Below are 27,316 nucleotides of genomic sequence, written 5' to 3'. Positions count from 1 at the left end.
AGCAAGTAAAATGAACGTTTCTATTATAAAAAGAATGCGTTGAAATGTTTTCCTTTTTTCTTTGTATTGTCTTATCTTAATCTATTTTCAGATACATTGTGTAAAAATATTTGGTAATTGTAAAATTATTATAATAAGTTAAAAGAAATATCAAAACTGCAAAATTTTTTGGCGACCCACAGTTTAAGAAACGGTGACCTAAAGCATCGTTTTGCAGTCTCTGAGCTATCTATAAATTGAAAGTATAGATCAAAGAAAGCTTTGAATTTACAGCAAGTCTGAATCAGAAATCTGCTTAAACTATAAATGGAAAAATATTTAATTAGGAAAAGAAATTGTATACTTGTACTGGAAATTATCTATAATCAAGCCATTCAAATGTCATTAAAAATACTAAGCTATTTTTGTAGATAATTTCGTTGATTATAAGAATCAAAAGATTCAGTTCTATGCGCTAGTTTTGTTTGATTTCCATTTTTACCATAACAAATTGAATAAATAACTTATTTTATTCCTTAATTGTGTATCTTCGTTGCTCTAACTCTTGAAGATTCAATAGCTCATCTATTTCTGAGAACTTGAGTCTCCCAAGATGCAGTATGAATAAAATCAAGGTAAATAAATGTGCTTACTGTTTATTGTATTCATTTTATTCATATTCATATAAGTTTAAATTTTATTTTTTCAAAGTAGTACATTACTAATTATACATGTCTAATGATTTTTGTATATCTAAGATGGAGATTTTATTTTAAATCTTTTTAAAACAGATATTTATGTATTGGTGAAAAATTTAATTGGAAGATTTTAGAATTTTATAAAAATACACAAAATTACTCATAATTATGTTGTGGATTTTAGAACTTTATAGATTGTTTGGTACTTACGTATTATCCTGTTGACCATTTGCAGAAATTTCAACAATGGTTGTCAGTTGTTATTGTAGAATTCTAATGGGCAGGGTTGTTAATTGGCACAAAATTCACACTATTTGGCCATTCAACAGGATAATACATAAATATCGATTGTTTTGTTAGGAAAAGGTTTTATGATAGTTACCAAAAATTTTTGCACACACACTGAATTTTTTTTTTTTTAACATGAATAAGTATTGGTCTTCCATGATTTTGATCGAAATCTTATGTAAACAGTTCAAGAGCAAGTGAAACTTATCTAAAAGGGAATTTTTGATTTTAATTATAAATTAGCATAGTAATTAAGATACTTGCGTGTTATTGCAACTACATTAGTGCAATTCACTAAATTTTCAGAATGTGCCAAATTCCGAAATCGTGTGCATAAACATTCTTCAAGAAACATACTCAGAACAGTTCTTTAGTTAAGCAGCAGCATCATTTCCATATGCATTCGTTTCGTTGCATTCCAAGTTCCATCAGTTTGTATAGACAAATCGTGATATTAATTTTTAGCTCAATTTTAAAATATTGTTTATGGATGGAAGAACCACCAGCAATGGAAGAAATTATAGTAGAAGTTCTGCAGGAATACAGTATTTTGTTGAAAAATGTTTAAAGGGAGCAACGATGAAATGGATAACCGGTATGCAGTCCTAAGTTTCTGCAGTTCTCTGACATTTTTAAAGAGAAGACAGATCAACAGATCGCTGTGTAGATGAGGAGAAAAACAGCACTAAAAATTGCACAAGGATTTCAGGAAAAATTTGTTTTTCTATATGTAACATAATCCTTATTTAATAATTTAAATTCTTATTTAAAACATTTAAAGTGCTTCTTTTGCTTAATGTTTGCCAACTTATGATAAATATCAATAGTTTGGGAATGTTTTTAAAAATTCACAAAAATTGCCTGTTTGTGTCCAATAAATTATTTTTACCTTTTTATTTGTAAAAAACTGTCACATTGTGTGAAGGTGGTCACGTTAATACACAAGTGCCATAATTAGTTTGGGATTTTTTACAGTTTGCGTAGTAATTAGTATTGGTGATTTGCAGAATATTTTTTAAAATAAGGTAGTTTATTACTTAACTGTCGGAGAGAAGTCGTTACTTCCTGATTCACAGCATGTGATGTCTGATTAACTATAGGAATGGTAATACAGTTTTAAAAAGAGTGTCTTTTTTTTTTTTTTTTTTAAATCAAATCCCCCTAAAAATACAAAAATGATAGACAAATACAGAAATCCAGTAATACCATATATTTCCATGTATAAGCTGAGATTTTTTTAGAACTTTTTTTAAAGCTAAAATATGGAGATCGATTAATCTTATTGTTCCATTCAGACGGCAGTATAAATGTCATAAGTGGTTTAAGCCTAGCTGCATTGCCAAGTAACTACGTCACAAAAGCTGGCTTAGGGGTTTCTGCATAAAGTTTTCATCTTACTCCCGACTTGGTACAGTCAAAAGTCGTTAATCCAGACTCGTCGGGACTTCGGCGATTCCGGATTATGGATTTTTCTGGATTATAGATCATCAGTTTAAATCTCGTAAGATGGCATGCAGAAATTCTAAAATTAAAAATATGAAACCGTAATTTATGAAATAAAAAACAATTATGATCTAAAGGGTATCAAAATTTACAAAAAAAAAAAAAAAAAAAAGCTTAATATTTATTTGTTTACTTTATTAAACATTTCTTTCAATGTAAGTTGTTTAAGTTGCTTCGTTTTATGTGATAATACTTTCTCTTTAATTCTATAAACAGACATAATTTCTTGTTCAGTTACAAAGTTCCGCTGTTCAAGTCCTGTTAATTGCTGTGCCGAGAATACCGACTAACTTGTCAATCGAAATTTTTTCGTTTTCACTAACCTCTCTGTCACATTCTTCATGTCTTTATCCATTTTTTGCAGCAATTCCACTTTTTGTTTGTTGGACATCGAAACATACTTTCGTTTTGTAGATCCTTTGGAAGTTCCAGCATCGGAAATTCTATTTGACATAATCGAAAGTTCAAGTTTACTTTTATAAAATTGCTCTTACAGTCTGCAAAAAATAATAAGCGGGATCCAATTCGAAGATTAAGGAACAACGCAATCATTAACATTAACTGAAATAGATTATTAGATAATTTTAGCTTACACCGTCTGTTATACATTAAACGCGCAGGCGAAAACGTATTCTGCACTTGCGCACACGCATATGCGCAGTAGTCAAAGTCTTACGCACACGCGTAGTCATGTGCGCATGTTATAACGCAGCGCATGTGCAGAAAGTTTTTAGCTTTATGGTCCGGATTATAGATCATTCCGGATTACGGGTGTCCGAATTAACGACTTTTGACTGTATACAAATTGACCAATCAGGACAAACTTGTGAAACTTATTGAGGGGGAAAACAGAAAGGGAAAGCTGTCGACACATTCACACATGCACAAATTTAACTTCTCTAAATGACTACGGCTTGGATCCTGTCTTGCAGGTGTGAATGGAACTCCCATATTTTATGCCTCTATGACATTTATACCACTGTTTGAACAAAGCCTTATATCTGTTAATCTCGCAAAATGCATATGTACTTTACTTTTAGTTGGGAGCAAGCGATAATTGCCAGATATTGCAATTTATTTCTTTAGTGTATATTTCTTAAATTTATGAAGTTTTTTTTGAAGGAAATGAGATCTTCATTTTATGAAAATTAGTTGTTTTTATTTTGAAATTGTTTGTGATTAGTTGTTTTATTTTGAAATTGTTTGCTTTATCGCAGACACAAAAAGTCTGATAATGGAGAAAGCGAATGGCAAATTGATTATAATTGGTGAAATTTGCTGTTTGCTTACTCCATTATCAAACTTGTCTTTTATTTACAGAGAAATGCTAAGCCCTCATACTATTAGAATTTTCATCAAATACGATCACCTGTAGTTTGAAATTAGCCATATAAGAATTTCCTTTCCCTCTCATTTTTCACACAAAATATATAATGGCACAGAAAATACAACTAGCACAGATACAAGACAGCAAATAATGTAAGAATACATGTAAATATTCTGTTTGATGGTTGAGATTCCACTGTCAGTGTGTTATTAGCTTAACGAGGCTGTTAGTCTGAAATTATGATTTGTTTATAAATTGTTTCACTTTTCATTCAAATCTTATGCCACTCTAAAAAACATAGGATAGTATTTTTTCATATTTAAGCTGCCTGTTATTAATTAACAAAAACTAATTAAAAGCAGTAGATGCACGTCTAAAAAATACTATTTTTTTTTTTACTTTTATAATCTGATTCATTTAAACAAAAATGCATTTAATTCATGATATATCTAAACATTAAATGTTTTTATAGAATTACATATTTTTAACTTTTAAAATATCCAGAAGATATTGTTGCGTACGTACGGGTTCGTTTGTATTGAATGCACAAGTCCGATGAAAAATGGACAAAATTTTATTATTATCACAACAAAAATGCTTAAATTCCCTCAGATATTCTTTCAGTATTACAATATTTCACAGTAGTTTATCTTTTAACTACTCAAACGTTCAACAGAAGTTAATTCAAAACCGCTAAAGAAAGCTAATCCGCGAATTCGCTACAATCAACAAGAGCAGTTTTCTAAACAAACTCTTAAAACAACAACAAAACTAAGTAACTAACTGACAACAACAACAACAACTAGCTAAAATCATCCAAACTGAGAGTTTTTTTTTCCTTTTTATAAGATTTTAAAGCGCGCACGAAAATTTTCTGTAACTTTCTTGAAATCAAAAAAGATATATTTATTTATTTATTAAATGTTAAATTCACGTGCTCTTTTATTTTCAATTTTCCGGCTAACTTTCTTTTAATATTTGCCACGCGCTGCACTGCACGGGGAATAAAAATTTAATTTATAATTCTCCTAACATTAGCTATTTAAATGCCAAATCCGTAACACTATGTAAAATTCTCATGTTAGTCTAAATGCATATTCATATAATATCCTGTAAGATGTTTCACTATTTGACCTGGGCCATATCAATCAATAAGCTTTGAGCCATTTAGTAAAATATAAGGTATTATTCTTTCAAATTGAATGCATTTAATTTGTGATATATCTAATTAAAAGCATTCAGTATTTTTATGGTATTTAGACATCAGATCTTTCATATTACAAAAACCTTATTAAGTAAACATATTAAGCTCATTTATGTAAAGCCATCTCATATCATGCCCTTTTCTAGTTGTAAAATAACTTAAAAGATGCATGGTCGCCTTATACTTGATGCCATAAGATTAAATGTATTAATTTTATCTCGTACAACAATGTTCTTGTTTTCAAATTAAGATTTGTCAATGAAAAGTTTTTAAATAGTGTCATTCTGTTTCTTTGTTTATAGAAATAACTATTTTTTTTTTAATGTTTGAAATTTGACCGTTATAAAAATTTTTATGGCAGTCAAACTGAGATAATGATGAAAGTTTATTTTCTTGCTAGAAATGCCAGTTTGATGCATCTTTCTAGAGAAAATTATTTGGTGTTTGTTATCCTGTAACAGAAAATGTTCCTTTCATTGTAAATGATCATTCAGTGCAACACAACTGAGTAAATTTATGTAGATGGTAAATAATAGTACAGCATATAAGCAATAACTATATCTTAGTTCTTAAAAGTAGAATACAGTAATTTTACATAACCTTGCATTTATGTCACTTAGCCGAAACTGTAGCAAAAAGGTTTGTGCAGTTTAGGTGCCCTCAGAGAAATTTTCTCGTGTTTCTGACATAGGAAAATATATGTGCTTCATGGAGAATACAAACTCTTCAGCTGATATAGAAGCTAATGTCATTTCTTTTTTGATTGATGAAGTTGTTAATTATTGAGAAAACTTAATTTGGAAATTTATATGCATTATTAAACTGACTACTGATGATCGGAACGCATGCTCAATAAATTTTTGGAATTTCGGAAGCAAAACCTTCTTGAAGAAACAGAGGGATTCTAACCTTACAGTTCATAGAAAAACGAGGGAAAAACTGTGATAGTTTGAAAATACGAGGGCCATCCAGGAAGTAGATTACGTTTCCGTCTGTGTCCGCTAGGGGCGGGGCTAGCGCGGCCATCTTGGGGTCAGAGCGTTGCGCAGCTCAGTCTGCATCTAGCCGTGCTAGTGAGAGGTTCGTGCTGTGCTCCGTTCAGATACTGTGACTGTTTGAAATGTCTGCGTTAATTGAAAATCCCGCGAGCTGCGAGGTGCGCTCAGTAATAAGGTTTCTGACTGCAAAAAACTGTAAACCGATAGAAATCTATTGGCAGCTTCGTGAAGTGTATGGGGACAACATTATCACTGAAGGTGGAGTGCGTCAGTGGGTCATAAGATTTCAAAATGGCCGAACCAATGTTCACGACGAAGATCGAAGTGGGAGACCCAGCATAGTGACCGCCGAACTTCTCGAAAAAGTCGATGCTAAAGTCCGTGAAAATCGAAATTTCACAATAACGGAACTTTCTTTGAGTTTTCCACAAATTTCGCGAAGTTTGTTGCACGAAATCATCAGCGAAAAGCTTGGTTACCACAAGTTTTGTGCAAGATGGAAGGCAAGAGGTAACGAAGTGGTTGAAGGCGCAGGCGGCCGAATTTTTCGACGAAGGAATTTCCAAGCTCGTACATCGCTACGATAAATGCCTTAATTTGTATGGTGACTATGTAGAAAAGTAGTATTTGAGTGTGGCTTTCATCTGTATATAATAAAATTTGTTTCCTATACTTTGTTTATTTTTTTATTCCAAAACGTAATCTACTTTCTGGATAGCCCTCGTAAAATGATGGATTAAATCTCATAATTCAGTGTAGAATGAAGATCTTTAAAGACCTTTCTAGGAAATCTAACCTTTCTTATTGATCAATCTCTTGAGGATAAATTGTTTAAACAAATAAAAAAAAATTAACAAACGTATCAATCGTGTTTCTCTTTTTCATGGACACTCGCCAAATTGCGGAGATCGCAATAAAAAAGCAGTTCCAAAAAGAGATATTATTCTATTTGCTGGTATCACAGGCATGTTGGGGGGGAAATGCAGAGAAGCCAAGTGTACCAAACCTTGTTTATAGCATTAAAACAAAACCAGCAAAGAATAGAGGTGACTTATTCTTCGCCTCAAAAATCGTCATTTGTTCATTCGTGACCAGAGAACAAGCGCTTAATTCATTCTTGGTCGATACTTGCTCTAACGTGTCCTTGCTTCTGGCAAACAGTTCTCAAAAGCAATATTCTCCCTGAGAAACATCCTGCTGCTAATTTTTCAACTATTCATGTTTATGATCAAAAGACACTTTTTCTGGATTTCAAATAAGGACAGCAATTTACTTGGACTTTCCTTATAGTAAATGTAGTCATTTTTGGAGCAGATTTCCACCATTTCTTTGAATTGATGCCTAATCTTAAAAACAGTTATTTCAAAGATTTCAAACTGTATGCTGCATGAACAATGCAGGTATTTATTCAGTAAAAACTATTTTTAGTGATACACCATATCACATAGTTTTAAAACAAAATCTTAAATAACGTGTTACACACGATACTGTTCATCACATCATAACTAAAGGTCATCCTGTTGCCGTGAAACCTTATTGATTAGCTTCAGATAATTTAAAAATAACTAAGCAAAAACTTCAAACTGTGTAGTTGGGGCATTTGAGACCATTGAGAAGCTATTTACATCCCCACTTCACATGGTTCCATAAAAGTGTATTTTGGAATGTAGGATTATAGCACACTGAATTCCCAAACAATAAAAGATAAGTATCCCATTCCTTGTTTAGCCAATTTTACTGCTTCATTGCACGATACTATAATTTTTAGCCACATTGACCTTATTAAAGCATACCTTAAAATTAGCTATTACCGTAATTTCCGGAAGAAAGGCCGCATCAGCGTAAACGCCGCACTCAAGAAAAATGGCAGGAAAAAAATAAAAATTACACAGAAACGCTGCAGTAGATTAAATTGCTCGTGACATCGTTGTGGGCCGTATAGATGCAAAAACTCAACCTATCTTCACTATCTGAATTAAAAAGATTTAGTAAATCCTGATCTAAGTCTTCCAGATCGTCGCATTCATCCTCTTGGTTTACAGTCTCTTTATCTAAGGATATAATTTCAGCTTCTTTGAACCCTGCTATTATTGACGATGTTTCTACCGATTTCCACGCACTTCCTGCCCACTTTGCAATTTCTTCAAAAGATGCTCTACGCATTTTAGCGCTTTTGGTTTACGTATGCAATCCTTCACTCACCCTTCACTCCCACAGCTTTGAAGGATTTATTACCTGACAAATCTAATGGTTGTAAGATTTTTGTCAAACCACCAGGTATTATTGCTTCGGCCGTAGACAATTTTTGACATCTGGTTTTCACTGACTCAAAGAAATGATCACGCATGGAATCCATTATCAATAACCCCTTTGGTTGGAAAAAAGATCCCATGCGACAATGCCAAACTTTTTGTAGCCACTCATGCATGATTGTTTCGCACATCTAGCCGTTCTCATTTGCATGAATAATTACATCGTTAGGAAAATCTCCCTTCGGAAGAGGCTTTCATTTAAAAATGATTATCGGCTTTAGCTTGTCACCGTTTGCGGCACAAGCTAACACATATGTAAATGACGTTCTTTCATGCCCCGTCATAAACACAGATACAGTTTTTGCACCAGTTTCATCAACAGTTCTGTTTGCAGGAGAGTCGAAAGCTAACGGCGTTTCATCCATATTTATTATCTGTGACCGAAGAAGTTTTTTTTGTCGATAATAGCTGTCACATATTTTAGAAAAGATGACTTTTTATCCTGCCGTTCCATTGGTAATTGTTACCCGGCTGTTGTTCTAGTACGCACAGAAATATTTTTCTTTTCATATATCTGCTACACCTCCTTTGAAATCATTTATGTTCATTCGTTTTGCTATAAATTTTGCTTGTAAGCGAATTTTTACATTTGAAATTGCCATTCCCTTTCCTCGTTGCTCCTTTATCCAGTTTGCAAGGTCGTCCTCTAGATTTGGCCACCTTACAGTACTTCTTTTGGCTCGTTTCTGTTGTGGCATATTTTTAAGAAGTTCTTTTTCAGTTCTCCAACGTCGAATACATCTGTCGTCCACTTCAAACTCTTGAGCTGCTGCTCGATTTCCGATTTGTTCAGCACGTGAAATTACATTAAGCTTAAAACCAGCAGTATAGCTTCTGTGCCGTTTAGGGACATTTTCAAAAATTTTTCGCTCCCTTCTTATTTAAAAACTATCCAACAGGTACTTGTACCCAAACTGATGGGATCTGTATCTGGCAGAATGCCAAGAAAAATCCATTCATGCTGAAGGGGAAATATGTCAGAGTTCGTAATTGCGAGGCAGGTGGAGTCGTGTCCGCCTTTGAAAAAAATTGCAGAAAAGGCAGGGGTGGGTAGAGGATGGGTCCTGGAAGATTCATCGAATGGCAGAGGAGAGAGACTATTCAAACTGATGAGAATGTTGATTTGAAAGGGGGAAGAATGTTATTGTGCTGAGATCTCGTTTAGGGTGAATAAGGCATGTAGGTCCGTTCAAGGGAAAGAATGTAAACAAAATAACGTTCGCAAAAAGCAACTGAGTGGTCTTTTGTGTGGGAACAGCACCAGTCTATGCACAATGACAAGGCCATCCAGACTATGTACAATGACCATCATAGGAAATATTTTATTTTTAGTGCACCTAAACGCCGCATGGGTAAAAACACCGCACCCGCTGAAAATTTAAGTTTTAAACACGTAAATGCCACGGCGTTTCTTCCGGAAATTACGGTAATCCCGACAATATTCATAAAAACGCCGTATGTATACTATATGAAAGTGTATCATCAAATACCTTTTAATTCTGATAATATTCATAAAACCACTCTATGCATACTATTCAGTGAATTCGAAAGTATATCCATATGCTGTGTGGCTTATGCAACTTATTTCTGACTTTTCAGTGTTTTCTAGATGAAGATACGTGAGATTGAAATGTTTATGCTTTCATCAGTGACTTGCTCTAGCCTCTAGAGATTCCGAGAACACTGCAGATATTTGAAAACCTTATTTTTCAAAACTTCAGGAATATGAACTTTGCACAAATGTTTCATAATGCAATTTTGGTCAAACATCTGTTGATTTCTCATTGTTGATTTTGTCACCTTAGTCAAAATGGAATTGAACCTCTTCCTGACAAAGCCAAATATACCTCAACCAATCACCCTTTCTCAGCTAAGTGAATTTTTTGGCATGTTTAACTTTTACAGATGTTTCATACCTAAAGCAACATATGTTTTTTTTTTTTTTCTTTCTTTAATAATATTGTTAGAAGGACACATAAAAAGAAATCTTGTTCTGATGTAGAAGATTCATTTGCACAATTAAATTGGAATGAAAAAGCTGAGCAAGCCTTCATTTCTGCCAAAAATGCCATGCTCAGGCTACCCTTTTGTGAGACACCCTATTTCAGGAGCCAAGTTAAGCATCTGGGTAAATGCTTCAAACATCACAATTGGCAGAACTCTTAAGCAGTTATCTGAAGACACTTATGAACCTGTAGCATTTTCTCTGTGAATTTTAATAAAAGTCAACAGAAATGGTGCACATACATAGAAAATTATTTTCAATTTAATTCTGCAGTTAACCCCTTCGAGCCAGGTAGCGAAAACGCACGCTTATCGCTGAGGCCGGCAGTGTCTTACTCGAGCGTCTCTCCAGGGCCGGGGGCTTTTTTGCTACTAAGCCTAAATCCATGAAATTTCCGAAGTATCAACGCAATGTTTAATAATGCTCTATAGAGTATTTAAACGGCTTATGCTTTATAAATATTTATATATATATACTTTAATTACCTTATTTCTTGTTTAAATGCATATTTTACACATTTTATTTTAATTACTCACCATTTTATGAATTTTAACATTATACATCTGAAAACTAAATATATTACTTAAAATTCTCTTTTCGTATGAAAAATTTGAAAACAGGGATCTACACACAGTCCTACGTTACATTCCTTGCACTCGTAATAACTCATTTGCCGTTTTAGAGGATTTTCTGGGAATGTGAACAAACAAAGCATCGTCGTCTCATTTTCTTATCAGTCTCTTCTGAACAAACTTTTTGGAAAATGTCTTTCAGAATCAATATATGAAATATTTTGCATCATTTCTGCTATTTCATGCTATGTTAAACATTTTCGACGTTTCGATATTGCAATGGTAAAAACAAAGAATTCACGTCTAACAAGATCTAATTATTTTCTAAAAACTGAACTGCAAACCGAAATACCCAACGCTTTAGAGCAAATGAAACTTCTCTACTTACAGTAAACAACTACCACATGCGAATAAAGTGCGATTTAAAGTGACGTCATAAATCATGCCATTCGGAAACATTTATTTCCCCGTTTGTTTATATAATCAAAAACACGTGTATGTGAGTGATGCTTCTCTCATTTCGAGTAGAAGGTCTAATTTACATGTATCTGAAACCATATGGACATATAGTGCCATCTTGTGGCAGAAATTATAGTTTGAAAAACGTTCCAAAGTACTGGCATAAATACGTGACAGTTGGTAGAGAACGGAACAATCCTCTGGCATGCCTGCGTGTCGGCCGGTAGGTAAGTGTGTTCGTTGCTGGCACGTATGCGTGACAGTCGGCGCGAAGGGGTTAAGAAATTCGATCCATGCTAGAGGGCAAGAATTTTCGAATTTATATGAATCACTAACCATTAATATATGCTTTTAAGCAGAACACATATGTCCACCTCAGCAGTTATGTCATTTAGACTTTATGTCCCAATATTTCTGATGTTAGGCATGTGCAAGGTTCTAAAATGTCATTGCTGATGCTCTTTCGAGAATTGAAGTTAATTCCATAATAACATTTCAATTTTTGGATTTTCAAAAATTTCCCAAGCTCAACAGCATGATCTGGAGATACAAAATCTTCTCGCATCATCTTTGAAGCTGAAATTCAAGCCATGCCAATATTCTGATGTTAATATTCTTTGTGATGTCTCTACAGATATTCCTCATCCTTTTATTCTGAATTCCTTTTGTAGATTCATCTTTAATCATCTGTATAATCTATCAAATCTGGAAATTGCAGCTATTACGAAACTTATTTGAAGGACACTAAAGCACCATTGGGTACATTCTGTCTTCCTGATGCACGTTTTTCAGAAATCCACATGGATATTGTTGGCTCATTGTCGTCATCAGAAAGTAACGTACCTTTTGACTCTAACAGATAGATTCTCCAGATGTCTTGTCCCCATTATGAAAACGGAAGCTGGTCCTGTTCCCAATATGAAAACAGAAACTATTTGTGGAGATATTTTCAACATGTGGATATCTTGCTTTGGCAGCCCATCATTCATAACAACAGACCAAAGTTCTCAAATGAGATCAGCAGTGTTTGCTGAGTTTACATGCATTTTGGCTGCAAACAGAATTACAACTATGGCCTATCATCCAGTTTTAAATGGCATTGTTGAATGCTTTCATCAACATTTAAAATCCTCTCTCAATGCTCAACTGGACTAAAATACTCCTAGATGTTCTGCTTGGTATTTGCACTGCCATCAAGGAGGATCTGAAGACCTCGTATGTAGAACTGGTGTACATTGTAACTCTAGTGATATGATTACAATATCTAAGATATACTCATATGAAACGATGCATCATTAATCTCCAGTATAAAATTCAATAACTGAATTCAGTAATAACATTTGTACATTGTTAAGTAAGTTCTACTTAAAAATCATATACACGTGCATACTTGCATGTCGATCGAGTGAAGCCATTGCTGTGCCAGCCATACTCAGGTTTGCACAAAGACCTCACCAGAAGAGGCAAAACTTTTCATAATTAAAATAAATAGCCTTGAATCTACTGTGCAGGCAGTGTATGGTGTCTCTCTTCATGAGTTATTATTTCAAAGATCGTTTCGTTTCAGGAGTCAAGGTTGGGAGAGCATTAGAATTTCAAAGCAAAACTTCAAGATTTCTTAGAACATAGAAATAACATTTATTAACGATAAACTTATATTACTTATATTACTTCCGCCTATAGCGGCCATGAAACATAATCAAGCATCAAATAAATATGACATGCATCATTGTTCATGTTCAAGCGTCAAGTGATATATTTTTCATCGGCGCGCATCAAAAGCGCCACCTATCTACCAAAAAGACGGAACATACTCCGCCCCGATGAACATTGGTTCATTACAACATTATTATAAAGATCTTCAATTTTAGATTCAAACAAGTTTTCCAAAGTTCAACAGTATATCATATAAAATAAAAATGCATAATGACAAATTTAAATTGAATAACAACATTAAATTTAGCACAAAATTTTACAAATAAAACATACTTACAATCTCTAGAAGGAAAACAAAATAATGAAACTGCTAAATTACCATAATCCACAATTGTGGTCCATTCTCTGAATCTGAAACATAATTGAATTAATAATAATAATAAAGACACAAATTATGAATATACAATTAATGTTTTTTTTTAGGGTCTTATTCACTCAATGGTAAGCGGGAAAGTTTATGTATAGGACGCTTCATTTCGCCCAATAAAGTTTTTAGTTTCACAACACGAACTTTTCCATCAGCACCAGGATATAGTTGAATTACTCGTCCAAGTCGCCACTTTAATAGAGGCAAATTTTCGTCCTTTATGAAGACTAAGTCATTGAGGGCTAAATTTGGTTTATCCCTCAACCATTTGGTACGCCCTTGTAATTGTGAGAGATAATCTCTAGACCAACGTTTCCAAAAGCTCTGGAAAATTTGCTGTGTCAATTTCCATCTTTCAGCAGGGGTTAGCTTATTATTTGTAAGATCAGGTTCAGGAATTGCTGTTAATGTAGTCCCAATTAGGAAATGTCCAGGTGTTAAAGGATTAAAATCTTCAGGGTCAGATGAGATGGAAACTATTGGCCTGGAATTCAAACACGCCTCGATCTGTGTAATTAAGGTGTGAAATTCTTCGTATGTCAGAACCTGGGTACCAATAGTCCGCTTTAAGTGAATCTTCATTTGTTTCACTCCAGCCTCCCAAAGGCCTCCAAAGTGAGGGGCAGCAGGAGGATTGAAGATCCATTGAATATTTTCACCGCTCAGGTAGTTTTGAAATGTTCCGTCAGAGGAAAGTGTAGCTATGTATCTTCTTAATTCTTGATCAGTCCCAACAAAGTTGGTTCCTCTATCGGAAAAGATTTTCTTGGGTTTTCCTCTGCGTGACACAAATCTTTTCAGAGATGCTAGGAATGCTTCAGTTGTTAGATCACTGACCACTTCTAGGTGAATGGCCTTTGTGGTGAAACATATGTAAAGGCAAACATAACATTTATATTTCGTTCCCCCTCTTCCTTTCCTAGCTTTAATTAAAAAGGGGCCTGCAAAATCTAGTCCTGTATTCGAGAATGTTCTATCCGGCAATACGCGAGAAGCAGGTAGGTCACCCATTATCTGACTGGATGTGCTTGTTCGATTTTTAAAACATTTTATACATTTCCAAATTATTTTTCTTACAATTTCTCGGCCATTAACGATCCAATATTTCTGTCGCAGAGCAGATAATGTTAACGTGGCTCCTCCGTGAAGGTTCACTTCGTGAAAGTGTTTGACTATCAATTCAGTAACTTGGTGACTTTTGGGAAGAATGATTGGATACTTTGTGTTTTCTGAAAGATTCGAGTTACAGAGTCTACCACCGACTCTAAGGATTTCTTCTCTATCAAGAAAAGGATTTAATTTCAGGATTTTACTGCTGAGATTCAATTTCTTCCCTGCTTTCAAAAGTCTAATTTCTTCTCTAAATTCGGAATTTTGCATGATTTTAAAAATCAAATTGCTTGCCTTATCCAATTCTTGAACTGTTAAAAAACCCTTGAGTTTTAAAGATGTAGGTTTAATATTGTGGCAGAATCTTAAACACCATGCAGTTACGCGTTTCAATTTTTTCCAGGATGAAAATCTGGATGTCAATTCAAATTCAGCCTCTTGGCTAATAACAGAACATACAGTAGTTTGACGCTGTTCTACCTGTACCTCTTCCACCATAGGCTCGATCAAAGGATCAAAAGATGATGAAGGCAAATTTTTCTCTTTTAACCACACTGGTCCATTGAACCAAAGTTTATTTCCCACTAGGTCAGAAGCTCTTAATCCACGTGAAACTATGTCAGCCGGATTGTCATTTCCCTTACAGTATTTCCATTGTGAAGGTGATACAACATCTTGTATTTCACGTACACGATTAGCAACAAAGGGTTTCCATTTATCAGCGGTACCCCTGATCCAGTGAAGAACAATTTTAGAGTCACTAAAACAAAATACATTATCTTCTTGGATATTAAATAATTTCCTTAAATATTTAACTATTCTTGCGGCAATAATGGCTCCCATAAGTTCTAAACGAGGCAAGGTTAATTTTTTAAGTGGGGATACACGGCTCTTTGAAAGAACAAAAGACGTACAGCAAGAATCAGGATCACGAAAATATGCAACAGCTCCATATCCCTTGAGGCTGGCGTCACAAAAGACAAAAAGCTCTATTTTATCGAAATTTACACATTCATAATTTAATATGTATTTTCTAGGAATACACAAGTTGAGAATAACTTCAATTTCAAAGTACCAAGTTTTAAATTTTTCACTCAAATAACTGGGCAAAATTGTGTCCCAATCAATACCCAATTCCCATAACTCTTGTAATAAGAATTTTATTCTGATAACAAAGGGTGCAATGAATCCAACTGGGTCATAAATTTTTGCCACAATCTGTAATACCTTTCGCTTTGTAACGTGTTTCCAGTCAACTGGTTGTAAAAGTTCTTGTACATCTAATTTCAATGTATCCTCATCCAAATCCCAAATTATTCCCAGCACCTTTAACGTTTTCTTATCCAAATTATCTTCCTTATTAATTAAACCAATATCTTGCCAATGATTTTTTAAAGATACAGAATTTGATTCAAATTTTCTTAAGTTCATACCAGCGTCTTGAAGAATTTTAACTGCATCAGTTGATAATGAGAAAACTTCTTCAACGGAGTCTGCTCCATGGATAAGGTCATCAACATATAGGGACTTATTTAACATGTCAACAGCTTTGCTATATTTCTTTTCATAACCCTTAATATGATGTTTGATAGTGGCGGACAAAATAAACGGACTTGTTGTCATTCCAAACGGCACTCGGCACATTCGGAAAACCTTAAAGCCTAAACTATTGTCACTATCGTCGTAAGAATGATCAAACCACAAGAACCTTAAAAAATTTCTATCTTCACTATCAATTTGAATTTGGTGAAAAGCCTTCTCTATGTCTGCACAAAATGCAACTTTATGTACGCGAAATTTTAAAATTATATCCAACAAGTTAGGATTTAAATTAGGGCCTGATATCAAACATTCATTTAACGATTTAGCTCCTTCAGACTTAGAAGAGGCATCATAAACTATTCTTATTCTTGTTGTTACTTTTCCTTCACGTATAACGGACCTATGAGGCATATAATAACAGTTAGGTTCATTTTCAACAAACTTACATAGTTCAACAATCCCCCTTTCAACTTGTTCTCTAATTATATTATCATATTCATTATATAGAAAATCATTTCCCTTTAATTTATGCTTAAGTCCTAGAAATCGTTGTTTAGCAACGAAAAAATTATCAGCGAGTTGTGATTTATTGTCCTTCCAAAAGAGTTTTGTTTCGTATCTGCCGTTATTAAATTTTAAAGTGTCGTTAAAATGCTTAATAGTATCCAAATCAGTTTCCGAAAATGTTTTGTTTTCATTTTCAATTCCTATCGAATCCAATTTCCAAAATGACTGCAAATCAAATGTGTTTCCTTCAACGGCAGATAAAAACAACGCATTAATTTGAGTATTATTATTTTTTACTTTACCCATCACTGTGTATCCAAATATGGTCGGTACTATAAACAAACCATCATTTATCATTGAATTACTTCCTGTTTGTATATACCAGAAATGCTCCGCGCCAAGCAGAATATTTATGTTCTCATTAACGGGACTTGTATCCGAAAGTTCCAAACCTTTTTTAATCATAAATTCTTTAATGTTTTGACATGTTGATGGCGCCTGGAATTCTATTGATGATATTAATTCTATCCCTATAGCTTCTACAACAAGGCAGCGATCATCGTTTTTATTTTTTATTTTTAGACTATATACATCAAATTCTTGCGAGTTACCGCGCTGATTTCCAAACGAATAAATTGTTAGAAATTCTTTTCTAATGACTTGCAATTCTAAATCGCGCGCTAACTTGTGGGTGATGAAGTTTCGTTCACTACCTGAATCAATTAATAATCTTACGATTCTCGATTTATTTTTGCTTTGAGCAATAACAGAACATCTCTGTAAAAGCACACTATTTTCAGGTTTTAGAGTGTTACAGTGGGAAGTAGATACTAAAGTTTTATTTTGCGTATCTGCGGAGTTAACATCTCCCATTTCTTTCGATTTCAAACGGCAGAAAAGTTTATTATGATTTTTGTCGTTACAATTTTCGCATGGTTGTATTTTTGAATGACAAAACGACGCAAATGTGATCTCAGAAAGCATCTGTAACAGCGACCTTCATGTTTTAATTTCTTTCGTTTTTGTTCGTCGGAAAATTTCAAACATCCGGCAGATGTATGTTCGTTTGATTTGCAGAATATGCAAAACATTTTTACCGATGTGTTAAAAGTAGAAGCTTGTGATTTGACTTTATAATTTTTGAACCCTTGTTTAGGATTAACCCCTGTGTATTTATTACCTTTTGAGCTATTAATCAAAATACTTGCTTCTCGGCATTCAGTTTCTATTTTAATGAACTCTATTAATTCACTTACTTCTATATTTTGGTTAGATGTTCTTTTTCTATGGAATTCAAGAGCTAAATCTTCAGGTAACGATTTAAGAATTATTGGGTTCAATAACTGTCCGTATGAACCGCTAGTAACATCTAAACTACTTAAATTTCTAACGCAGATTTGTAACTGATCATAGAGCTTTCTTAACTCAAAAACATTTGAAGAACTTTTAACTGGTTCTAACTGTAACAACATCTGCATGAATTTTGATATAATAACATCTTTACGACCAAACCTCTCTTCTAAACTTTTAATGCATAGATCATAATTTTCTTCAGATAAAGCATAACCAGAAACACAATTATATGCTGAACCAGATAATAAACTTTTCAAATATGTAAACTTATCTATTTTAGATAAACTTGGATTAGAATGAATAGCATTATCATACGAATTAAAGAATTCGAGCCATTTACTGGGATCACCAGCAAATTTTTCAATATTTAATTTAGGTAACTTTACTGAAGCACTACTTGTAACAACATTATTACCATTCAGAGTACTACTAATACCATTACTAGTTGCAATTATACTTCTTTCAACAACTTCATTACTGTTAATTTTCTTTACTTTACTAACAATCTTAGCTTTAAACGTTATAATTTTTTCATCATATTCTTCACATACAAGTAGTTCGTTATCATATTCTTTTTCATCAATTATGAGAGCATCGATCTTTGAGTCAAGAGTTTTAAGTTTCTCATGGTATTCAATTAACAATTCATATGATGAATTTAAATCTTCTAGATGTTCTTTACTTAATTCTTCCGATAATAATTTCTCAAGTTTATTTAGAAGTGTAGTAACTTTACTACGTACAATAGCACGTTTCTTTTTCTCTTTTGCTAAATCATCCATTATGTTTCGTTTTCAAAGATCGATACCAAGAACAAGTAATAAAATTTCTTACCTTTCAAAAGGTAATTCCCCTTGTCCCGGGTTTCGGCACCAGAAAAAATGTATGGTGTCTCTCTTCATGAGTCATTATTTCAAAGATCGTTTCGTTTCAGGAGTCAAGGTTGGGAGAGCATTAGAATTTCAAAGCAAAACTTCAAGATTTCTTAGAACATAGAAATAACATTTATTAACGATAAACTTATATTACTTATATTACTTCCGCCTATAGCAGCCATGAAACATAATCAAGCATCAAATAAATATGACATGCGTCATTGTTCATGTTCAAGTGTCAAGTGATATATTTTTCATCGGCGCGCATCAAGAGCGCCACCTATCTACCAAAAAGACGGAACAGGCAGTGTAAAATTAGCCTATTTGCTTTTGGAGTGTGATTTGCCTGAACTGAAATGAGATAAAGACTTAAAGACGATTTAGCAGAATAAATCTACTGAAATCTCTAATCTGCTCGACATTGAAAATGCAACACCAAGAAGGAGTGGTCAGAAAGTGATGACTTTTGGAAAAAAGAGAGAGACACCAAGCAGCAATAAGTGGTCTTTATTTCAAAATGATAGTCAGATTTCAAACCGAGAATGGCGTCGACTCAGTAGTATGTAGGACCACCACGGACAGCGATGCACGAAGAAACATGTCTAGGCATAGAGTCAATAAGAGTGTGGATGATGTCCTGAGGGATGGCTTTCCATTCCCTTTCAACCATTTGTCACAGTTCGTCTTCTGAATGAGGCAGGGCCAGAGTCTGCAAACGGCGTCCAGTCACATCTCACACATGTTTGATTGGTGACAGGTCAGGAGAGTACGGTGGCCAGGGAAGCATCTGTATACCTTGCAGAGCATGTTGGCAAATGCGAGCACTATATGATCGGGTGTTATCCTGCTGAAAAATTGCATTAGGCAGCCCTTGAAGGTAGGGGATTGCCACCGACCTCAGTACGTTATCCAAGTATCGTTGGGCCGTCATAGTGCCCTGAATATGAACTAGAGGTGACCTGGAATCGTAGGCAATAGTGCCCCAAACCATTATGCCACGTTGTCGCTCGGTGGGACGTTCCACAGTTACTGCCGGATTAGATCTGTCTCCACGTCGATGCCACACACGTATGCGGCAACTGTCACTGGATAAACAGAAGCGTGACGCATCTGAGACCATGACGTTTCGCCATTCTGTCATCCACATCGTTCCAATCTGGCACCATTCTAAACGTTGGCATCTATGCTGTGGGTTCAATGGCAGCCTTCTTAACGGACGCCGGGAGTGCAGGCCACGTTCAACCAATCAACGGGAAATGGTTCTTGTCGACACGGGAACATCGAGGGTATCTTGCACATGCTGCAGAATTGCGGTACAAGTGACTTGCGGGACCGCCACAGCTTGTCAGCTTATGTATCGATTCACGCGTGCTGACATCACTTTGGCTGCACCTGCACCCCTCTTGCTTCCTCTATTTCCTTGTTCCAACCATGTTCGCCATAGCCGATGCACCATGCTCTCATCCATGTGGGTATCAGCTGTGATTTAACGTAAGGACCAACCTGCCCTTCTCAGTCCAATTACCGTACCCCTCGTGAAATCGTCTATGTGCTGGAAGTGCCTTCATTGATGGCGGCCTGGCATTCTCTCCTATTACGCGTATCCTCCGGGACAAAAACTAACTTTCTTCGATAATTCATCTGGCAGAAATAACGACATGAATATTGCCCATTCTGCACGTTCCTTCCCTTATATCTTATCTTACCTGACGTGCGTCGGAGAGCTGCGCATTTCACATCATTCGCATAACTCAGTGACATATGTCTACTTTAAAATTTGCATAAATTTCTGACCACTCCTACTTGGTGTTGCATTTTTAATGTCGAGCAGTGTATTTATTGTTATTCCATTTCTATAATTGTATATTATAACATTGTCATGTATTGAATCACAATTTGATCTCTTGTACTTCCATATCTTATTTTTGTTATTAAAGGGGGGGGGCTTGTTAGTACGGATCCTCTGAAATATTTGATGTTGGTCCTTTGAGTTGCCATCAAAGGAACTGGGAGGAAATTCTGTAGTGATAAGGAGCATGTTGCTGCCTGTACATATGACAACTATAAGAAGTTTTTGTAGAATTGCAGAGAACAGAGACTGTGTATTGAGTGCTGTGTGTTTGAAGCTTTAAAAGTAAAGAACAATGTTTAATGTATATTGTGCCTGATTAAACTTTTTGATGATTGTGGTGAGAATATTTATCATACGAACAACAAAGTTGGGCACCATTCCATAGAACTAAAGCAGATAGTTTTATGCACTCTTTGCTTATTAAATAATCCAGTCTCTGAAGCTGTAGATTTAAAAGAGAAGCATGTAAAAAAAATAATAAAAATTATTAGCACCTCTTTTAAGGAGTATGTGAAAGAAGGAGACTTGTCAGTCAATGTCAGTCAAACATAACTACAGGATTTTTTAAAATCCTCAAAGGCTTTATCATCTCAACAAGGCCATATAAATTTATAATTTCATTGTAAATATATTTATTTTTAAATATTAGATTGTGAGTATTAAAAATCTTTGTGTCACATGGTTATCTGTAATTCTATTTATACCTGTTAAACAAGGTTCTTATTTTGGGGCTGAAAATGAATTGTCAAGTAACATTCCCTTTCTTAATATGTTGATGGGAAAAGTTCATTTAACTGTGTTATCGTGGGTATAGAATAAATTATTAATTCACTTTGGATATTACTGTGCTTAATCTTTAAGTATATGTAATATCATATACATATTACTATTTATTTTCAAAAAAGTTGTTGTTGTTAAAGTACATTTTAAATGTATCATGGTTGTGAACACAATAAAAGTAAAGTAGCATTCAATTGTTTCTGAATTTCATTTATAATTTTACCATATTTTTTAATATAAAAATGCACTAATGCTATGTTTTATATTAAATGTGTTTTTTTTCCCATCTCCTAGTTTGGTGTGAAGATGAAACACGCTCTTTGATTGAATTGCACAAGGCTTATATTTCCAAGCTCAACGATAGCAATTATTCAAGGCGGCAGTTTTTAGAAGATATTTCACGTGAATTGAAGATGATTGGTTATGAAACAACTCCTGAAAATGTTCGTAATAAAATTAAGTATTTGCGTAACAGATACAGGATCGTAATGGACTATAACGCAAAACACGTAGAAAAAAGAGCCATGCCATTTTTTGATGAATTGGGTGAATTGTATGGTATGGATTATGTTGAAGATTCAGATCTCTGTGCAGAGCAAAATGGGAATGGTTCTGCTGATATTTCTTACCAAGTACCTGGAAATGATCGTGCATCAAAAAGAACTTGTGTTGGCAAGACAACTATACCTGCTTCACATGTTGATCTACGAACTGTAGTCACGTCAAAGAAAAAAACTGATGAAGGTTCCAAACCACCAAAAATAATTGTAAAGAAAAAATCCAATGCAAAAAATAGATCTCAGCCTTTGTTTCAATGTGGTCTTTGTATGGATAAATTTCGAACATCTTATGATATGCATGGACATACATGTAAACCATCTGCCAAAAAGAACAGTAGCAATTCTCCCAAAAAGAAACAAAATTCTGCCAACTCTCCACATACTGTTTGTAAGTATAATTTTTGTGTCTCCATGAATTTATTTTTCTGAATGTAGCATTGCATATTTTACATAAGTTTATCAATATATTGAATTTAAATTAGAGTGGATTTATTTTTTGTTATATCGGTCAGTTTAAACTGATCTCAGAATATTTTAGGGCTTGCTTTTTTTTCAAACCTTTTATTTGAACATATATCAAAATCATTAATCTTTCTTTGGTACTTATGTATCATCCAATCAACTATGAAAGTGGATAGCATCGAACCATGAAAGTTAACAGAGACTCCACCAAAGTTGCATCTAATGTTTGTGTGGAATTCTTTAGGAACTGACACCTCTCTATTTTTTGAATTTAATAGGCATTTGTATTCAACCCACTTTGTTTTTGTGTTGAGTAAAAAGGTTTTCGCCTATTTGTACATTTTTAGGCCTTCCAGTTTTACCAGAAGCTCTGTTTAGAGATGCTATGAGTTCTAACTTCCTGCAGTAATTGGTACAATTTATCATTGTTTTGTCGGACATGTTCAGCTAACTTTTTTGTATCCATTCATACACTTTTTTTTAATGGTACAATTTCATTACTGGAAATAATCCACTGTTTGCTCATATGTAGAAGGCACATTTTAACTTTCAATCTTCTTTCTTCCCCTTCCCCCAATGTAAGAGAAAATACAGCAATAACAATTAATTTACATTGTCCAATCAAAACAAAAAGTGGCTTATTGAGTATCCATTAAGGTTACATCAAATGAAAGAACAGGTGTTTTGAGTGTGTGGTAACATTACTTATAATTTGTGGTAAATCTTTTTGGTTGGCAACAGGTTTTTGGCTGATGGGTAATACATAAGTACTCTTTCTTTCTCTGTATCTGCTAGGTTTATTAAAGAGGGTGAAAAATTGGATATTGAAATATTCTCAAGTATAAAACAGCCCTTTATTTTGGAACGTGCTTTACAAGAAAAAAATGGGCCTGCGTAATAAGATAACCTCCGATTTATGAACTTAATATTGTTGTAAACTACAAGTTCATGAAGATCTCTCCAAATAAGCACTGTAGATAACAAAAAGAAACTGACAATAGTAATTAACTAGAGTAAAAAGCAAAAGTAGCAGCTGTAAATAACTCAAAAATCCAGAGATTAGGCAAATTCACTGTAATACAGAAGAAATATAGATTACTGGTATCACTTTCATAGTGAAATCTAAAATGCAGTCCAGCTACTGCTCTTTGAGTCACGTTTGTCTGAAATCATTTAGAACTAATTAGCACCTAACTGACTGCTTTCTGTTGGAGCTGTATTTGTATGGCATTGGTTCAGAAAAAAAAAAAAAAAAAAAAATCACTCTTGAAGCTTCAAAAATGCATTTTCCTGAAACTTCCAGAAAATTGCTAGGCTGGCGAGAAATTGCCAAGTATTGCAGATTTAGTAATAATTGTCATCGAGGTTTGCAAAGAAAATTATGACCGATATCAAAAATTCTACTTGAGTTTTTTCACAATTTAAGCATTTTTGAATTTGGAATCACAAGGCCAACAGTTTTGTGCAAGAAATAAATAGTTGTGCACAGAATACATACCACAAATTAATTGACTCGCACAAAAAATATGCTCTAAAATAATTTCCTAAAATATAAAAATTAGTTTGATAAAAACAGTACAAAATGTTACAACAATAGCAGGAAAACAATAATGCGATCAAGCAAACTTAAATGTCTTGTTGTAACAAAAGTTTTCCAAAAAAAAAAGGGGGGGAATAAAAAAAGGAATAAATATTAGAAAAAAGGTGTGAAAGCAGTACCTTTAATGTGGGTAGTAATCGCCACCCAAATCTATGATTTTCTGCTAACGTTGGTAGTTTTCGGCCCAGAAGCTCGTGGACCATTAATCCAAAAACAAGTCAATCTCATTTCAGATGTCCTGTGCAGAATGGAAGATAGCACCAGCAAGATGTAGCTGTAGGTATGAAAAAAGACAGAAGTCCGAAGGAGCAATGTCGGGGCTATATGGTGGGTGTTGCAAACGATCCCATTCGAGTCCATACCGGTGAAAGCAGACACATGCGTTCTTGCATTATCTTGACATTGCCTTTTTGCGGTTGAGCTCAGTTCAATGTTTTCTTTCCAGCAGCATCCACACAAACTAGCATCTCACTGTACACCTTACTGTCGAGGGTTTTACCTTTTTCCGGACACTGTTTGTGGATAATACCACGACAATTCCACCAATTACAAACAATGATCTTTTTGTTAATCAAATTGGCGTTTTGCGACATTGCCAATGGGGTCACTGATTGCAGACCAATCCCCTTCTCAGCTTGCATTGTTGAAGTAAATCCACTTTTCATCACAAGTGATGATCCTGACCAGAATTTTGTCCTTGCGTTGATACTCGAGCAGATTAGTGCAGGCCCAAACACATCTATCTCTATCTGAGTCAGCTCATGTAACACCCAGCGACTGAAATCCCCTTCTCAGCTTGCATTGTTGAAGTAAATCCACTTTTCATCACAAGTGATGATCCTGACCAGAATTTTGTCCTTGCGTTGATACTCGAGCAGATTAGTGCAGGCCCAAACACATCTATCTCTATCTGAGTCAGCTCATGTAACACCCAGCGACTGAACTTGTACATCAAGTTTATGTTATGCGTAAAGCGACTAATGTCTGACTCCTTAACAAGCTCTTGAGTGGTTGAATGCTGATCTTCTGCCACAAGTTCTTGCTGGCAGGTCTCGTCAGCATCAGTAGGCTGGCCAAAGTGCTCTGCCTCTGGAATGTCATAGTCCTTCACAACGTCATATGATGCAACATTAGTATCTAAAGCTGTACGAATGATTTGGTGACATTGTGTAGCTGACTTTTTGCGACAGAAATGGAATTATATGATGGTTGTAATGAAGTAGCGTGATAGTTCCACACCATGTACTTAACGATAACGATATTTTTTGCAAACTTCAGAATACAGTATTCTAAAGCAAGTCTCACTTTCAAATGTCAAAAATCGTTTCACAAACTATGATTAAACATGCCAACGCTATTTGTGCAGAGGATATTTGCAGTGGCAGAAAACTTTTGTTAAAACTCACATGTTAAAACATGATAGGCACCTTAACCCTTTTGAGAAGGTACACCTTTGTTTAAGGATGCTCCCTCGGGACAAATGGGAGTTGAAAGGACCATAGGACAGAGGTTTTAAGTCCTAATGTCACCATTTGGTATCATTTTAGATTATTGCTTAAGCTATATGTTCAAATTAGCATTTAATAATCTTCCTTTACATGAAAATATATATATATATATATAATTGCTTAGTTTAAGAAATAATTTTCAGAAGCACATTTAAATTATTCTGAAGTTTGAAATGTCTAAATGCTTTAAAACTAATAAACTTTAAAATCCAAGAAATAAAGCAAATCCAAGAAAGACTATTTACAAGAACAAGAAAAAATCTTTCATGGGAAGAGAAAGGTAGTTCAGTCTCTGATAAAATGTTCTATATCAGAATCACTGGAAATATCGCTCTCTAACTCTGTAGAAAACTAATTGTCACCATCCATGTTACTAATTGGCTCATTTATCATGCAACTTATTTACTATGTAAGGATCCTCTGATAAATAATGCTTTCTCACCATAATAAACTGATGTCGGGGCTTTCCAAAATAAAAAGGGAAGTATGCGAAATATAAGTAGTTCAAAGCCTAAAAGAACTCCATATAGTAACCTTAAAAGACCCTACACATTAGCAGAAAGAAAGGGGGGATTTTAAGGGATACAGAAGCATGTATATTTTTATTACACGGCGAATAAAAGAGCCGAGCTCTGTTTGTTTGCATTACACTCCCTCCTCCCCGGCAACAGCTGATACCAAAGTTAAGCAGAATGTGATCAAACTGACGGTCAGGATCCTTCAACTATGTTCAATTCAAAAGCAATGGACAAAGGATGCCATCAAGTGGTTTTTAAAAAATAGTTCAGCTTCAAATGCACATATGCATCACCTGTCTCCTAAGCACATTCTCAGGTGATGCATGGGTTGTAAGATCTCTTATTTGCTGTCATAAATATCACTAGATCTCACTTAGAAACCTGGTGACTTCTCTCACAGGTGTAAAGAATACCATCACAGAAGGCTAAAATAACTATTTGACAAACTCTTAAAACAAAATGCACATACTTCGTGTTTGCAATAACATCAATGACTTGTGGTGCAACTTAAGAATAGTTCACAGCAACTTCAAAGATAAAGAGTAGTGCTGGACTGCGCAATTTAAATTAAGGCTAATGTGGCTGACTTAACAACCAACCTGGTGATGCACTTATTAAATGGCCAAAAGGTGTAACAGCAAGGACAACGAGTAACATGTGCTGGTTAGCTAAATCACACTCTGAACAAACTATGACATTTGTCCGTTTAAATACTCACTTCACTTAACTTTAAATTTGCATCCTGTGAAGGAAATGCAAGGGGAAAATGAGAGGTTCAGGAAAGGTAGCAAAACTTAAAAAATTTGTTATGCAAAATAAGAGAAACCCTATAGGGTGGGATGTTTGGTTATGACAGATGTTCATAAGGAATGCATATATGGGATGCATGTCCAGAAAGGGTTAATCTTCAAATTGCTCTGTTGGAATGGTGAACGCTAACAGGATACATTGTCTTATGGAGATGGGCAGTTTGAAAAAATTTGGTACTGTTCTGTTATCAGCAGGGCTGTGGAGTCAGTAGGGAAAATGGCCAACTCCCAACTCTGACTCCTGGAATTTTGAAGACTTTGACTTCGACTCCCTCATATATATATATGTAAACATATACATATGGGTTACAGCTTATTTTTTTAATATAAGAGAAGTAATAGATGCTACAGAAAAAAATTGATAGCATAGCAACTTATTTATATTAATTAGTATTTATAATAAAATGGAAAA

At 34.5% G+C, this 27,316-nt stretch overlaps 1 protein-coding gene across 3 annotated transcripts in view; it reads left to right on the top strand.

Annotated features, from left to right (window-relative positions):
• Atg12 (Autophagy-related 12) overlaps positions 1-27,316 on the top strand; it is a 97,929-nt gene that overhangs the window by 25,821 nt on the left and 44,792 nt on the right. The window contains exons 1-2 of one of the 3 annotated variants that reach the window (XM_035349106.2): positions 306-614; positions 21,742-22,395. The exons of 1 other annotated variant lie outside the window; for it this stretch is intronic. In XM_035349106.2, the coding sequence (XP_035204997.1) occupies positions 21,861-22,395 (535 nt within the window). In that variant the 5' untranslated portion in view covers positions 306-614; positions 21,742-21,860. Of the gene's footprint in view, positions 1-305; positions 615-21,741; positions 22,396-27,316 lie in introns of those variants that run through there. One more of the 3 variants, XM_085824987.1, reaches the window with a different exon arrangement.

Source organism: Stegodyphus dumicola, chromosome 10, assembly GCF_044657685.1.
Source record: "Stegodyphus dumicola isolate Sdum_Otavi_A_Nest chromosome 10, ASM4465768v1".
NCBI lineage: Eukaryota > Metazoa > Arthropoda > Arachnida > Araneae > Eresidae > Stegodyphus > Stegodyphus dumicola.
This window is presented reverse-complemented; position numbering and strand designations above follow the sequence as displayed.